Consider the following 14,164-nt stretch of genomic DNA (forward strand, 5'->3'; position numbering starts at 1 on the left):
CATACCAAAAAAGTTTTAGTCAGACTAAAATGGGGATTGCAACGTGGCCCGATAATTGTAGACTTAAAAAGATGGGCAACAAAGAGGTGTATGGTGAGAATATTTGCTAAAACCAACACACCTATATGGTGGTGAAAGTTCTCTATTTATAATCATTTACGGAATCAAATAAATTACAAAAGAAATGGAAAGAGTAATAAATGGATACAAGATATTTGCCTAGATATTTGTCTATGATAAAAGGTCAAATATAATACCTATGGTAAACTGTAATGGAAGGCTAAATACCATACAAGATATTTGTGGGTCAAACATGATACCTATGGTAAACCGTAATGGAAGGCGAAATATCATACAAGATATTTATCTATAATAAAGGGTCAAATATGATACATATGGTACATAATTTAAGGCTAAATATCCTGCCAACGTCCATTTAGACCCTACAATAATCATAGCAAAAGTCCATTTAGACCAATGTGGCAGACACCACCCTAGAATGGATAAAACACCCCTTATACCCTTGAAATTCAGAAGCAATTTAACATCAATACTTCTTCCTTGAAGATGCCAAGTTTTGTCAATAAACATATGCTAAATAATTTTTAGAGGATGCCAAGTTCTCAGTAAATACTTTGCAAGAAGTATAAAAGTTCAACAGATGCAAGGCACAAATTTATTATAAAAATTGAATTAACTAAATATTGTCAAGCATTTGGGTGAGCAGTGCATCTTTAACTGGTACAAGAGAGATTGCAAAAAAATAAACAGAAGTTTAGGACGTACATATAAGAAAACAACAGAACATGTTATGCTTTAGCTTTTCCAGCCTGCAGAGATTGACTCCTCTGCTGTAACTTCAATATCTGGAAAACAGAAAACCAACAATAAGTAATCTTCAATAAATCGCCACTTGGGCCAATCATTTCCTCTTAACGATCAAACCTAATGTGTTCAATAAAGAACGTTTAAGGTGTTTAAGTCATGACTGGTAACTCGCATATCTATGGCTCGGTTATCTCAACTCTACTCAATCGTTCTATCCATAATCTTAAGAACTTGAAGTGAGTTCATGACTCAAGCTCTTTATTGAAATTCACCTCTCGTGTTGATACTATTGCTAAAGAGCCTCAAATACTTGGGTAAATCGTCCCCACACTTTCATTCTTATAGCTTTGCTACTTTTTGTTCAATTGGATAAGTTTATTGTAACTCTTTTGTATTGGGAAAGAAATATAAAAGATTAAAATGAATCTGAAAGAGGAAGAAACATGCAAGAATCATTTCTGTTCTCACAAAGAATTTCTCAATTTACCTATTGTTTTGAATCAAGTTCAGATTTCATTCTCTTATCAGAAGTTCAGATTTCATTTTCTTTGTTTTCAAACAATCATTTCTGGATCCTCCAACAAAACATGCAAGAATCATACACAAAATAAAAATGTTTTATTGCTTTTTGTTGAGGTCCTACAAATATCAGCCAAAGGGTTAAATTTAAGATCTATAGAGGTATGAGAAGAACATACAGCGTCTCTCTTGCTATTTTGCTTCTCTTCCAAATCTTGAAGGGCTGAATCCAGACGTTTCCTGAATTGTGTAAATATTATTGAATTAAACGCATGAAAATGGCGACTGGCATGAGAAAGCTATATTATCACTATCGTTAACGTATATGGAAGAAGAATGCCATAAATGATAAAGAACAAAATGCAAGGAAATAGATTTGAAAGATCGACTCTGCTTTCTTGTTTGATCTATATTTCCCTCTTTTCATTTATGCTCTTCCCTGTGTTCAACTCTCTCTCAACATCTCCATCTGGGAGGCAACAGTAGGAAGAAAAAATAGGTTGTTCCACCAGCTATTGAGAAAAAATGGTTGAACAGCCTTTCCCTCCATAAACCTGCATTATCAAAACCTTGAGGACCCTTCCTCCTAATAACCTTTCCTTTGCAGAAAGGCTATCTCCAACCAATTTACGTCTCTTTGTTCAGAAAGAAAAAGATACAGGCAGTAGAGAAAAGATGTGAAATATTTTTGTAGCCATAGTATTTTTCTTTTTATATTCGGAGCATTATCTTTCAAAAACGTCCTTCGACACAAGTTTTCGCTACCCACCTCTACCTTGTAACCTTTTTGTTGTTTAGAACTCAAGTCGTTATAGTCGAAACAAAATGGAGTAAAAAATACCTAACAAAATGACATGGCAGCTGAATTGTCATCATGGACCAATCAAACTATCAAACTATGACGCATGAAGTTTTGGAAGGTGACTATTTCAAATTAAGTCATGATTTGAGCAACTCCTGTTCCTATTTAAACACACTTTCTTCTCTTTACTCACAAACAATTCTTCTACAATTCTTAATCCTCTCTCTTACTAAAATCCCTATTGTTGCTCTTCCCTAGCTTCCAATTTCTGATACACAATTCTTCTACACTTTTAATCCTCTCTCTTTCTAAAATCCGTATGGTTGCTCTTCCCAAGCTTCCAATTTCAGGATATTGTTGTGAGTACTTAAATTGTTAATCTACTATTGAGAGAGTTGTGGTCCATTCTTCAAAAATTCCAACATTTGAACTGGTTTGGTTCTAAGTTCTGGAAATGATTGAGTTTGCTCTTCAACTCGTAAAATGAGCAGTATTACGGTTTTGTCTGATTCGAGGAAAGAGTCGAGAAAGTTTTTATTCAAATTCCCAAAAGGCACTTAGACAGTGGAGTAGGTCGAATTTGACTGAACTACTCTAAAATTACAATGTTACTTTCTCCAACTTTATCTCCCTTAATTTTGAAATTATTATTGTGATTTGTTAGTTTTGTTTTTAATTGTTTATTATCTTAAATTGAATTATTTATACACTTGTCGTATTAATTGTGACATTCAATTGATAAAAGTTTGAAAATAAAAAATAAAATAAAATAATTTAAATAACTTATTGTCCAAACCCTATTCATCCTAATCCAACAATTGGTATTAAAGCAAGTTGCTCAATTTCTTTTCATAAACTTTATTGTTCGAGTATATGGCAAACCTACGAGTTAATAACGGCATTATTAAAGGATAATCTATCTCTCGACCTCCTTATTTTGATGGGCCAAATTCTACTGAATGGAAGGCTAGAATGAAAATTTATTTGCAATTAGTTGATTATCATTTATGGTTAAATGTTAGTAAAGGTCCTTACATTCCAATGAAAATTGTTAATAACATTGAAGTACCTAAATTAGGAGAGGTATTTGATGAGCATGATATCCTTTAATGTTAGTGCTATAAATTGTTTTTATTGTGCCTTGAGTAACGATGAATTTAACCGAATGTCTGTGTTCTTCTACAAGTTAAAAGATACAAAAATTAACATGTTAGTCCATAATTATGAACTATTCAAAATGGATGTAAATAAATATATTGTTGATATGTTCACTAGATTTACTTACTAATATTATAAGCAATTCAAAAGGTAAAGGATCTCATAAATACTTTCTTTGAAGAAACTCATTTTCGAAATTTTGTGGAATCCTTTACATTTTCGAAGGTAGAATATACTTTGCCAAGATTTTTTAAAGTATTTATAATATTAGTAAATCTAGTAAACATATCAACCATAGACTCATTTACCTCCATTTAAAATAGTTCATAAGTATGGACTAACATGCTAATTAACTTGATTTGTTCCCTCCGGAGTTACTTTGAAAGTTCTCCAAATTTCATTTGCAGAAGAACACAAACACTTTATTAAATTCATCACTACTTAAAGCACAATAAAAACAATTTATAGCACTAGCATTAAAGGAACATTTTTTCATATCATGCTCATCAAATTCTTCTAATTTAGACACTTCAATATTATTAACAATTTTCATTAGAATGTAAGATATTTGCAAACATTTAACCATAAATGATAATCAACTGATTGCAAATAAATTTTCATTCTAGCCTTCTAATAAGTATAATTTGACTCAATAAGTTCTTATCTCCTCTCAAACCAAAAGAAAAAAAGATTCCCTATCTTGTTTTCTCACCAAGTTGGGACAGAGACCTATATCTAGGAAGATGGTCAACATTTGGAAAGGCTTGTATCCGTGTAAGAGATTAAAACAGCCAATAAACTTGAAACTTACAAAGCTCCAGGCCCAGATAGTCACTCTTCTGAATTTTTAAATAAGTGTTGGAATATTTACCAAAAAATAATCTGCTTGAGGTGCTTCAGAAGTTCCTTGAGCCGGATGTTCTTACCTTTTACATTAATCAGACTTCTTTTAGTCTGATTCCAAAGAAAGAGAGGGTTTCTCAAAGTATCTAACATCATCCCATCAATTTGGTAAAAGTAGACTTTACAAAATGTTCCAATGTGCTTCTGAACAAGCTGAAAGATGGAATGGAATAGTTGATTCCATTTACTTGACAACAAAATGTTCCTAATCGTCAAATAGTTGATTCCATTTACTTGACAGCAAGATAGTGGATAACTATAAAGAGAGGAAGAAAAAGGGTGGAGTATGAAGCTTTTTTTAGTAAAACAAAGATGGAATACGATAGGTTCAGGTGCAGGAGAGAAGCCGCTCGACCAATAGTTGTAGAGGTTCATGAGCTTCTCTCTCTTTCCTTCCGGCCTGATTCCGGGTGAAGTAACTAATTCATTTACTCTTTATTGTCTTGCTTCAGTCTAATTCTTCTTGAGTTGAGTCTTTCCCTTTATTCAACAAAGACTGTAAACTCTTCTTATTCACCGAGCAAAAGCTGCTAATTCATTTACTCAGTCAAAGGAGCCGGAGTTCAGGATCGTTAATCTTGAGTCTTTCTTTCCCTTGTTCAAGAGTGAAACAGCCCTTTTTACCGGAAAAGTAAGTAGACATGGAACTTGAAGCTTTGATCTCAAGGAGAGAAGTAGATATTTTAACTGCTAAACTATGCTCATGCTGGTAAGTGGGTAGGTGAATTATGAGGATTCCGACTTTGAAAAAACTCGATACATGATAGATCAAGATTTTCACGAGGTTCGTTCTTATAAAGAAAGACTTTCTTGAAGACATGCTTGCATCTCCCACATTTTACTTTCCATCTTCCTAAACAATAAAATAAGCCTCTAGGTCTTATCAAGCCTGTGAAGTAGTGTAGTCTAAGAGGATAAAAAGAGAACTCTCTCCAAGAATCAATACATCTTTATCGTGATTGAAAAGTTAGATGTTATAACTGCTATGCTAAGCTATGTTCATAAGGCAAATGGGGAGGTGAGTTATGAAGATTAACTTTTAAAAAGCTCAATACATTATTTTCTCAAGGTTCTTGCAAGGAAAGACTTTGGCCCCAAATGGAAATCTTGGAGGCATGTCTGCATCTCCCACATTTTGTTTTCCATTTTCCTTGACAATAAAATAAGCTTGTAGGACTTATCAAGCCTGTAAAGCGGTGTAGCCTAAGAGGGTACGAAGAGCTATCTCTCCAAGAATCAATCAAACAGTTATTATAAATGAAAAGTCAAGAATACAAGAGAGGCAATTCTCTATTTATAGAGAATTGGAAAAGCAAACAAATCTGAATCATAATTATACAAGGAATTAATCAAACAAACTAATCCTCATCCTAATTAACCAAACAAATTAATCCTCATTTTAATTAACTACGGAATTAACTAAACAATCTAATCATAATCCTACTTAACCATGAAATTAACAAAAATATTTAATTAACCACTAATTCTCCTTCATCATATTCTATCTCTCCCAAAAGTTACGCACCTACTGCATCAATTTTCCTTCCTTCTTCACAATAGAATTTCAGTCGAGGTTCTTTAGATTCCTATTGCACAATTACATAGTTTCGAGCAATTTCTATTTTGTTTGTTTCATCACCTTCGCTTCACACGATTGAATGTTTTTCACCTTCCTTTGTTACACATGGAATTTTGAAATAATTGCATGATAACTTCGGTCGAGCAAGTTCTCACACGTATTGAACTTTTTGATTACATGGATCAAAATTGCTAAACATTTTATCCAAAATTTGATAGATTTCGACCACCCCGTTCTTGATTCCCCCCAAGGCTTCACAATCTATGTAGAGATTTAGGTGTGTCCTTGAATAATTTTTTACCTCCATTGGCCATGATCCAAATCCTAAAGTGGATTTAGTGGCTTTGAACTGTCTTCTTGTGTAGCAAAATTTCATTCTTGAATATTCTTCCCTGTTTCTTGAAAAGGGAATACTCTGAAAGAAACCTCTTGTATATAAATGTGAGTTGTTGAACAACAAGCACAACTCACAAAACTCCCTCTTGTGATCAGCATCAACAGGAGTTTTTCAATCCTCCCCGGACGACAGCCATTATTGGCTCAAATGATTGTTCTGATTCTAATTTGGTGTAACCTAAGAAGATAAATTCTCTCCATAAAACAATCAAATATTTATTAAGAATAAAAAGTTAGGAATACAAGAGGGGCTTATGGAGAATTGGAAAACAAACTAATCATAATCCTAATTAAACAACGAATTCACCAAACAAACTTATCATAATCCTAATTAACCAAGAAATCAGACGACTAATCTTGATCTTAATTAACCAAGGAATTAACCAAACAAACTAATCTTAATCTTAATCTTAATTTTAATTAACCAAGGAATTAACCAAACAAACTAATCATAATCATAATCATAATTAACCAAGGAATTAACCACTAATCCTGCTACATCATAAAGGCTGTAAACAAGGTGTTTCTCTTGCCCCATTACTTTTCACAATCATAGCTAAATGTTTCAAATAGTATGCCTGACAAGGGCTTACGAGTTTCAACACATACAGAGTCATAATACAATCAACTACGGCTAAGTTAGAATCGTCCAAAAGCTAAAAAAACCACCTCATTTAAAACAAAGTAACAACTTGATAACCTAGAGACATAAGAGAAATGTAAAATGAAGAAGACACTTTGAAAAAAATCACATCGAGTAATTAGTTTAATGATGGTTTTCAAATGATTGGTATTACTGTATTAGAGTCACTACTATCCATGACCTTTGAAAAAAATCACATCGAGTAATTAGTTTAATGATGGTTTTCAAATGATTGGTATTACTGTATTAGAGTCACTACTATCCATGACCTAAAAAACCAAAAAGGAAAAAATAATGAAAAATAAAACATACAATTCTGCAGAGATGTAATCAATTCTCTTGCGCACGTTTGCATTTGCTTCTGCCAGATCCTGCTTCACGAGCACTGGACCAATCAGTTTAAATACATTTGCGTCATCTCTGAGTAGATCCAATTCCTGTATGTAAGCAGACAAGAAAAGAAAGAAAAAAAAGGTTCACACCTTGTAGCAAAGAATTATGCTGATAAAAAAAATGTCCACCGATATGAATGCTTCAAATTCTTATTGTACACCAGATTTTTTCACTTGATTTGAAACATAGTCCATTATAACACATGAATGTTTGAGTTGAAACCAGGAAGGGAAAATTCTATAAAATCAATTCTGTTATTTTGCAACACTTCTTCACAGATAGAAATACTCAAGTCACCAAAACTATGCACGAATATATACTTGAAAACACGATAAAGACAAGTGAAAGGAATGGCAAAACCTTGAGGACGAGCTCGTTCTCACCAAGTTGAATAGTGTATTTCTTCCTCACTTGGTGATTCTTCGCAATATCTGAAGAATCGATCACCATGTAAGGCTTTTTGGCAAGTAAATAGTTAATATTGAATCCAGATAGAACAATCGACACAGCATTTGATTAAAACATTGATGTTTCCATAAATCTTGCTGATCGTATGAACAGGAAGTAAACGAGAATCGATTAGAGGCTCACCTTTTTGTAGCTTGCTGAGATCGTTGGCTTTCGTCTCCAACTCGCGCTGTAGCTCTCGAAGAACGCTTGTGGAACTCATACTGACCGAATCGTCGACTTCCTTCGCTACCTACGCGCGGAAATCTGTTGGGAGATTCGAAGACGAGGTTAAATTAACATATATATAGCTTTGAATTTTGATCCCTGCGTTTATTTATTTGTTATTCAAAGAAAATCCTAATTTCATCCTAAATTTACGCTCGAAAAAAAATAACGTGAAATTATTTAAATTTTTAAAAATATATTTAATTTTAAAATAAAAATAAAAATAAAAAATACTTGGTTTTAGTTGAAATTTTGTTTAAAAAATCTTTAAACTTTTAAAAATAAATAAATAATAGTAATTTTTTAATAAAAAAATACATTTATGATTAGTACCTGTTTCAAAAATATTCGTGAAAGAGTAACATTAAAATATAAAATAATCTATAAGATACCAATACAGTTTCATTTTTTACCGTAAAAACTTTTTTTTAACTTATTTTATAAAGGTTAAAAGCGTTAATGTTGTTAGATAAAACCTGAGTTTTTCTTATTTAGATTCGCTCTGATTGAATACGTCCGTTTCACCCTTTGACAAACATGTCGAATGGATCACCATTCTCTCTCTTTCTTATTTTACCAGTTTTATTTTCTTCCAACAACTTCCCGTCAACGATTTTCTCTCGTGGANTTACTTTTTAAATTTTATACTTTTTTTTTAGTTGAGATCATTCTTCTCCTTCTACCACTGTCTCCCATCTAGATTGTTTTTCACTTTGATCGTAATCGTGAAATCTCACATTTGTTGGAGAAAATAACTAAATATTCAGTGTAAAAACCTCTCTCTGTACGTGTTTTAAAATCGTGAGGCTGATAAATATACATAACTGGCCAATGCAGACAATATTTGTCGGTAGTAATCTTATACTGTTGTTACAGTGTTCACTTCCTTCTTTATTACTCTGTATTCGAGGATATCAAGACTAGCTTCTTCATTTTTTTTTCCAACCAATCCCATAACTTACTTTAAATAAATAAATAAATAAATAAATAAAATATATATATATATATATATATATATATATATATATAAAAAAGGCGCTTACACTTAGACAATGGTTCATCGAGTCTATATGTTTTAGATTCTTTACTTGTCCTTAGTAACGCACACTAAAAACATGTTTTGTCAGAGTAACACTAACATTTAGCACATGTAATGCTTAATTTACTGCTTATAGCTATAAATTATTTTCAACTCGTTTATCTAATAATTTACTTCTAACATGTTCGCGATTGTTCTATTACTATGCTCAATTGTTCCATTTGATCGAGGGAGTGTAACATGTAGTGAGCTGCCTGTTAATACCATTAATTTTACAAAAAAAAAAAACATTGAACTTATAAGCGGGGAGCTCTTCACTCCTGTTCGTGTGCATCAACAAATAAATTATTTCGTCTATTTCTCAACAAAAAATTTATAATTATCGAAAACGGTAAAAAATATCTCTTCTTGATAGTCCACAAATGTGAGCATATTCCAACATTGTTTATGATTGTAACGACCGAGGCCCACCGTTACTAGATATTGTCTTATTTGGGCTTTCCCTTTCGGGCTTGCCCTCAAAGGTTTAAAACGTGTAGGGGAAGGTTTCCACACCCTTATAAATTGTGGTTTGTTCTCCTCCTTAACCAATGTGGGACATCACAATGATGCTCTACGTAAACTCGTCATTGTAATCACCCACCGTACAATCCGTGTATAGACTTTGGCAAACCTCCCGCCACTTCCTTATATTACAACATTTTAGTTTATCAATGAATATATTATGAATAATTATAAAGGACGGGAATAAGAAAGGCTTTTCAGCTGTTCTAAAAAAAATCCGAACCTAACAAATTATTCATGGAGAACTTTCCTCTTGATCTAAAAAAAATAATAGAGAATTTAACCGAGATTGAAATAAGAGGTAAGGGCAGAGATAAGAAAGGCTTTTTCAGCGGTTCCCATAAACATTTTTAAATTTAATTTCATATAAATTTTGATTTTTTATATTAAAATCAATGAGTGAATTGAAATTTCTAGGGGCAAAAAATTGAATTTTCTAAAAAAACACTGATTTATTTATTATTATTATTATTTTTTGTTGCATCCAAGAAAAATGTTATTATTTGTGAAATTCCTACTCGACCATTTATGGGCCGTATATATTAGGCATAAATGGTGGGGGTATTTCGGTAAATCAACTCTCAGCTAAAAGGCCCAACAGGAAAAGCCCTAATTCTCCCGTCATATAAATTTTGGCTGACAGTCGTTTACCCTTCTTCTCGCACGAAGGATTTCTGCAGGCGGCAAAATCTCGCTAGAGCTCCACAAACCGGAAGATACTTCCTTCATCTGTTGGAAAACATGGTGAGTAGATCTAATCTTGTTCTAAATCACTGCTTACTGGTCGTCTCTGTCGTTTGCGATTACCGTTGAGTTTTTCGATCATCACGCATGGTTGGTCATGCCGGGATTTTTGTGAAGAACTTCTTTGAGTCTTTTTTTGTTTACACCATGAGAGTCATGAGATTGTTTCGTATCGGTTCCTAAATTTGTGCAAATGGAAGTATTAAATCCCGAGTTTGATAGGGCAGATTACTACTGTATGAGTATATTCCTCATTATCAAGGTTTATGCTGCGTGTTTTACTTTGGAAACCACTATGTAAGTTATGGTTTACTAACTCTGTTCTTTGGGTTTCTTGAAGACTGTTCTGTCATGTTTTGAAATTTAGGGCTTATAATGTGTGCCTCTACTTTGTCTGTTTGGAAGAGCGAGCGAAGACCTATACCTGTTTTTGGGTTTTTGTTTAATAATAATGCTTCTGTTTACTTGGTGATTGGCATGGAGTTGCCTTTAATCTTTGTTTCTGTATGCATTAGATTAGATAGTACCTTAATTAGAGTTTATTGAAATATAGCAATCTTTACTTTGCTTTCGTTTTTGTTCTGGATTCCATAGTCTGGCTCAAGGAGGAAGACCAGGGAACCCAAGGAAGAAACTGTGACACTTGGCCCTGCCGTTAGGGAAGGCGAGCATGTTTTTGGTGTTGCTCACATTTTTGCCTCATTCAATGATACATTCATTGTAAGTGGAAAGATGCATATAATTTGGTTGCTTATTCATTAACAAAATGATGACTTTGTTGTTTGAACCGCAGCATGTGACTGATCTTTCTGGGAGGGAAACCCTTGTCCGCATCACAGGTGAAACGATCGAATGTTTTTGTACTTATTTTTACTTTTAAATTGAAGTGTTTGAAACTATGAATCTGGGATATTTCCTTCTCTATTGCCTAGTTTTTGTTCCTACCAATATGTATTTGCATCGATGGTCATGTAAATATAAAATGTGTTTAAAATGTTGAAAATCATTAATCCGAGGTCTCGAACGGCATATTACTTCAACCTTGATTTGCATTGAAGTACGAAAAGTTTCTGCATTTATGAATACGATGCATGGTAATAGTTTGTTCTTAATTGTCTGTTAGACTCACTATACTCATATCAGAGTCCTATAATAGAGGTTGTGAGATAGGATCTTCTTATCCTTTAACGAGGTAATTAGCTTGCACGTGGGAATGTGTATGCAGTGCTTTTATTTTTCTCTTCTCTCAAAGCGGGAGAGTGATCCTCTAATTTCTCCGAGGGGGGAAAGTGAACGTTGAAATTTATATTGTCATATACGAGGGTGTGGAAGTGATAGTTGATAAAAGTATCAGTCATGCTATTTTTTCTTCTTCCTTATGGTTGTGTGGACAAATAAGAAGTGAGATTCTGTGTTGTGATGAACTTAGGTGGGATGAAGGTGAAAGCCGACAGGGATGAGTCCTCTCCATATGCAGCTATGCTTGCAGCACAAGATGTTTCTCAGAGATGCAAGGTTTCATCCTATGTTTCGATTATTTCTTACTCGTTTTTCTCCATTTCTTTATAGATTGTAACCGTTGTATCGACTGGTTCTCAATGTTTCCATTTTCTTAATTTCATTTTTAGCTTTCACGAACTTTTTACATTGTTACTGAACACTTTTACTTGTCTGTTGCACTATAAGGAACTTGGCATTACCGCTCTTCATATTAAACTCCGTGCCACCGGAGGAAACAAGACTAAAACACCTGGCCCAGGTGCCCAGTCTGCACTTCGTGCTCTTGCTCGTTCTGGAATGAGGATTGGTCGTATTGGTAAAGCCGTTATCTCTATAATCTACCAACATTCATGAATACTGTACATTCGACTTAACTCTTTTACCGTATGCTGCATTCGGTGTAAACCTAATTCCCATTTACTTTTCGATATATATTCCAGAGGATGTGACTCCAATTCCAACAGACAGCACTCGCAGAAAGGGTGGAAGAAGAGGAAGAAGGCTGTAAGCTCGCTCCCGAACTCCTTTTATGGCGCTATGTTGGTCGTTTCTCTATGGTTCTGATCCTCTCCTTAATCATGCTACCTTAGTTTTTCAGAACTCCAGCTTGTTTTTGATTATTCCTTTATCAGGGATGTTTTGTCTTCGTATTTGTTTTATGTAGAACTGAGACTTGTGAAAGAGGAATTTTTGGGTTTAGTTTAACAAATCAATACAATTCTCCTTATTATTGAATGAAAATTGTGGTCATTGAAATACTTTATAAAACGTATTGTTAAGTTGATTATTGGTTATAAAGTTGAATTCAAATCATTATGTTGATGTGACTTCATTAATCTTAAACTCTGCCATGTTGCTTATGGAAATTTTATTCTCATGCTTTCCTTTTATTGTTCTTGTTTGTGGATACAGATTATATAATTTCTAGCCTGTTGATATATGGCTAAATGGGTATCTTTTATTATTGGTCTTTTGCATCAATGTATATTGTGTTACCATTCTTGTTTGTAATGAATGAGATTGAAGTTTTTTTTTGTTTGTTTGTTGAGGCTTGTTTGATAATTATCTAGATTTTGGAAATTAAACTTCTAAATGTTACTTTCATAGGTTTTTTTTTTTATTTGATAGACCATTATTTTCAAAATATATGCTATGAAAATGATTTGAGTACTTGAGTTGGGTCGAGAAAATTTTTTGGACGGCACATAGTACTTGAGGTGTCGGGGTGGTGGTTGGAGGTCGAGGGCGGTTGACGGCGGCAGCGCTGTGTTGGAATGTTCCTGCGCGCTTGCCCGCCCCGCCCCACCTGCGTGTTCTCACGTGTGTACCCTTGTCGTGCCTGCGTGTTCTCGCGTGCGTAACCCCCTGTGCCGCCTGCGTACCCCTTGCCCTGCCCGTGTGCTCCCACGTGTGACAATCGTGCTTTTGATGGCAACGGACTTGCGATTGTGTGACACTCACTTTCCAACGACAAGTGAGCTGAGCCAATTCGTTCTTGCATCGCCTACGGCCAAGCGACGTATGCTCGAGCCTTTGGCCTCGGTTTTAAGAGAAGGTTTTAGGAAACGAGGGCAGAGAGATTTTCGAAAGAGACGTTATATAAGCAAGCAAGAGAGAAATAACAACAGCTCAACTTTGGTCGTTCTTGTATCGCCTACAGCCAAGCGACGTATGCTCGAGCCTTTGGCCTCGGTTTTAAGATAAGGTTTTAGAAAACGAGGGCAGAGAGATTTTCGAAAGAGACGTTATATAAGCAAGCAAGAGAGAAATAACAACAGCTCAACTTTGGTCGTTCTTGTATCGCCTACAGCCAAGCGACGTATGCTCGAGCCTTTGGCCTCGGTTTTAAGATAAGGTTTTAGAAAACGAGGGCAGAGAGATTTTCGAAAGAGACGTTATATAAGCAAGCAAGAGAGAAATAACAACAGCTCACTTTGGGTAGGGAGAAACGACTCACAGTATATAACCTTGGGTAGGGAGAAACGACTCACAGTATATAACCTTGGGTAGGGAGAAGTTGACAACTAGTCGTATCAAACGACTTAACCTTGTGTAGGGAGAAATAACCAAACGACTCACAGTATATAACCAAACGGCTCACAGTATATAACCTTGGGTAGGGAGAAGTTGACAACTAGTCGTATCAAACGACTCACAGTATATAACCTTGGGTAGGGAGAAGTTGATAACGGCTCACAGTATATAACTGTAGGGAGAGAAGTTGATAACTACCTATAGTACATTCTGAGACATTTAATGTCTGATAGACCTAGACATGATATTTCTGAAACGTCATACTTCCTAGAAATACAAGAGTAAAACACTATAATATGAAAAGACATAAAGGATTGAGTTTGTCATGGGCATGTGGCCATGGGCAACAGGCCTTGGACGAGCATGATCGTGACACTGCGCGCGCCC

General features: G+C 34.5%; 2 protein-coding genes across 2 annotated transcripts; one reads left to right on the plus strand and one right to left on the minus strand.

Annotated features, from left to right (window-relative positions):
• Nucleotides 1-647: 647 nt before the first annotated feature.
• LOC111801553 (prefoldin subunit 6-like) lies at nt 648-7,977 on the minus strand. Its single transcript, XM_023685582.1, has 5 exons — nt 7,813-7,977; nt 7,582-7,652; nt 7,141-7,265; nt 1,527-1,587; nt 648-866 (listed from the first exon to the last, which is right to left on the minus strand). Exons 1-5 carry the CDS (start codon nt 7,889-7,891, stop codon nt 810-812), a joined length of 393 nt encoding a protein of 130 aa, XP_023541350.1. The 5' UTR covers nt 7,892-7,977; the 3' UTR covers nt 648-809.
• A 2,154-nt stretch (nt 7,978-10,131) lies between these two features.
• Nucleotides 10,132-12,534, plus strand: LOC111802728 (40S ribosomal protein S14-2-like). Its single transcript, XM_023687196.1, has 6 exons — nt 10,132-10,243; nt 10,838-10,963; nt 11,037-11,082; nt 11,673-11,758; nt 11,930-12,059; nt 12,184-12,534. Exons 1-6 carry the CDS (start codon nt 10,241-10,243, stop codon nt 12,249-12,251), a joined length of 459 nt encoding a protein of 152 aa, XP_023542964.1. The 5' UTR covers nt 10,132-10,240; the 3' UTR covers nt 12,252-12,534.
• Nucleotides 12,535-14,164: the final 1,630 nt, after the last annotated feature.

Source organism: Cucurbita pepo, chromosome LG09 (assembly GCF_002806865.2).
Source record: "Cucurbita pepo subsp. pepo cultivar mu-cu-16 chromosome LG09, ASM280686v2, whole genome shotgun sequence".
NCBI lineage: Eukaryota > Viridiplantae > Streptophyta > Magnoliopsida > Cucurbitales > Cucurbitaceae > Cucurbita > Cucurbita pepo.

Bases quoted from the DNA above. Each gene is read 5' to 3' on its own strand.
- LOC111801553 (XM_023685582.1), bottom strand. From the start codon at position 7,891: ATGAGTTCCACAAGCGTTCTTCGAGAGCTACAGCGCGAGTTGGAGACG. The intron at 7,653-7,812 runs GTGAGCCTCTAA...TCGATTCTTCAG, and splicing joins TCTCAGCAAGCTACAAAAAG to ATATTGCGAAGAATCACCAA. The intron at 1,588-7,140 runs GTATGTTTTATT...TACACAATTCAG, and splicing joins GATTACATCTCTGCAGAATT to GAAACGTCTGGATTCAGCCC.
- LOC111802728 (XM_023687196.1), top strand. The intron at 11,083-11,672 runs GTGAAACGATCG...TGATGAACTTAG, and splicing joins AACCCTTGTCCGCATCACAG to GTGGGATGAAGGTGAAAGCC. The intron at 12,060-12,183 runs GTAAAGCCGTTA...TATATATTCCAG, and splicing joins AATGAGGATTGGTCGTATTG to AGGATGTGACTCCAATTCCA.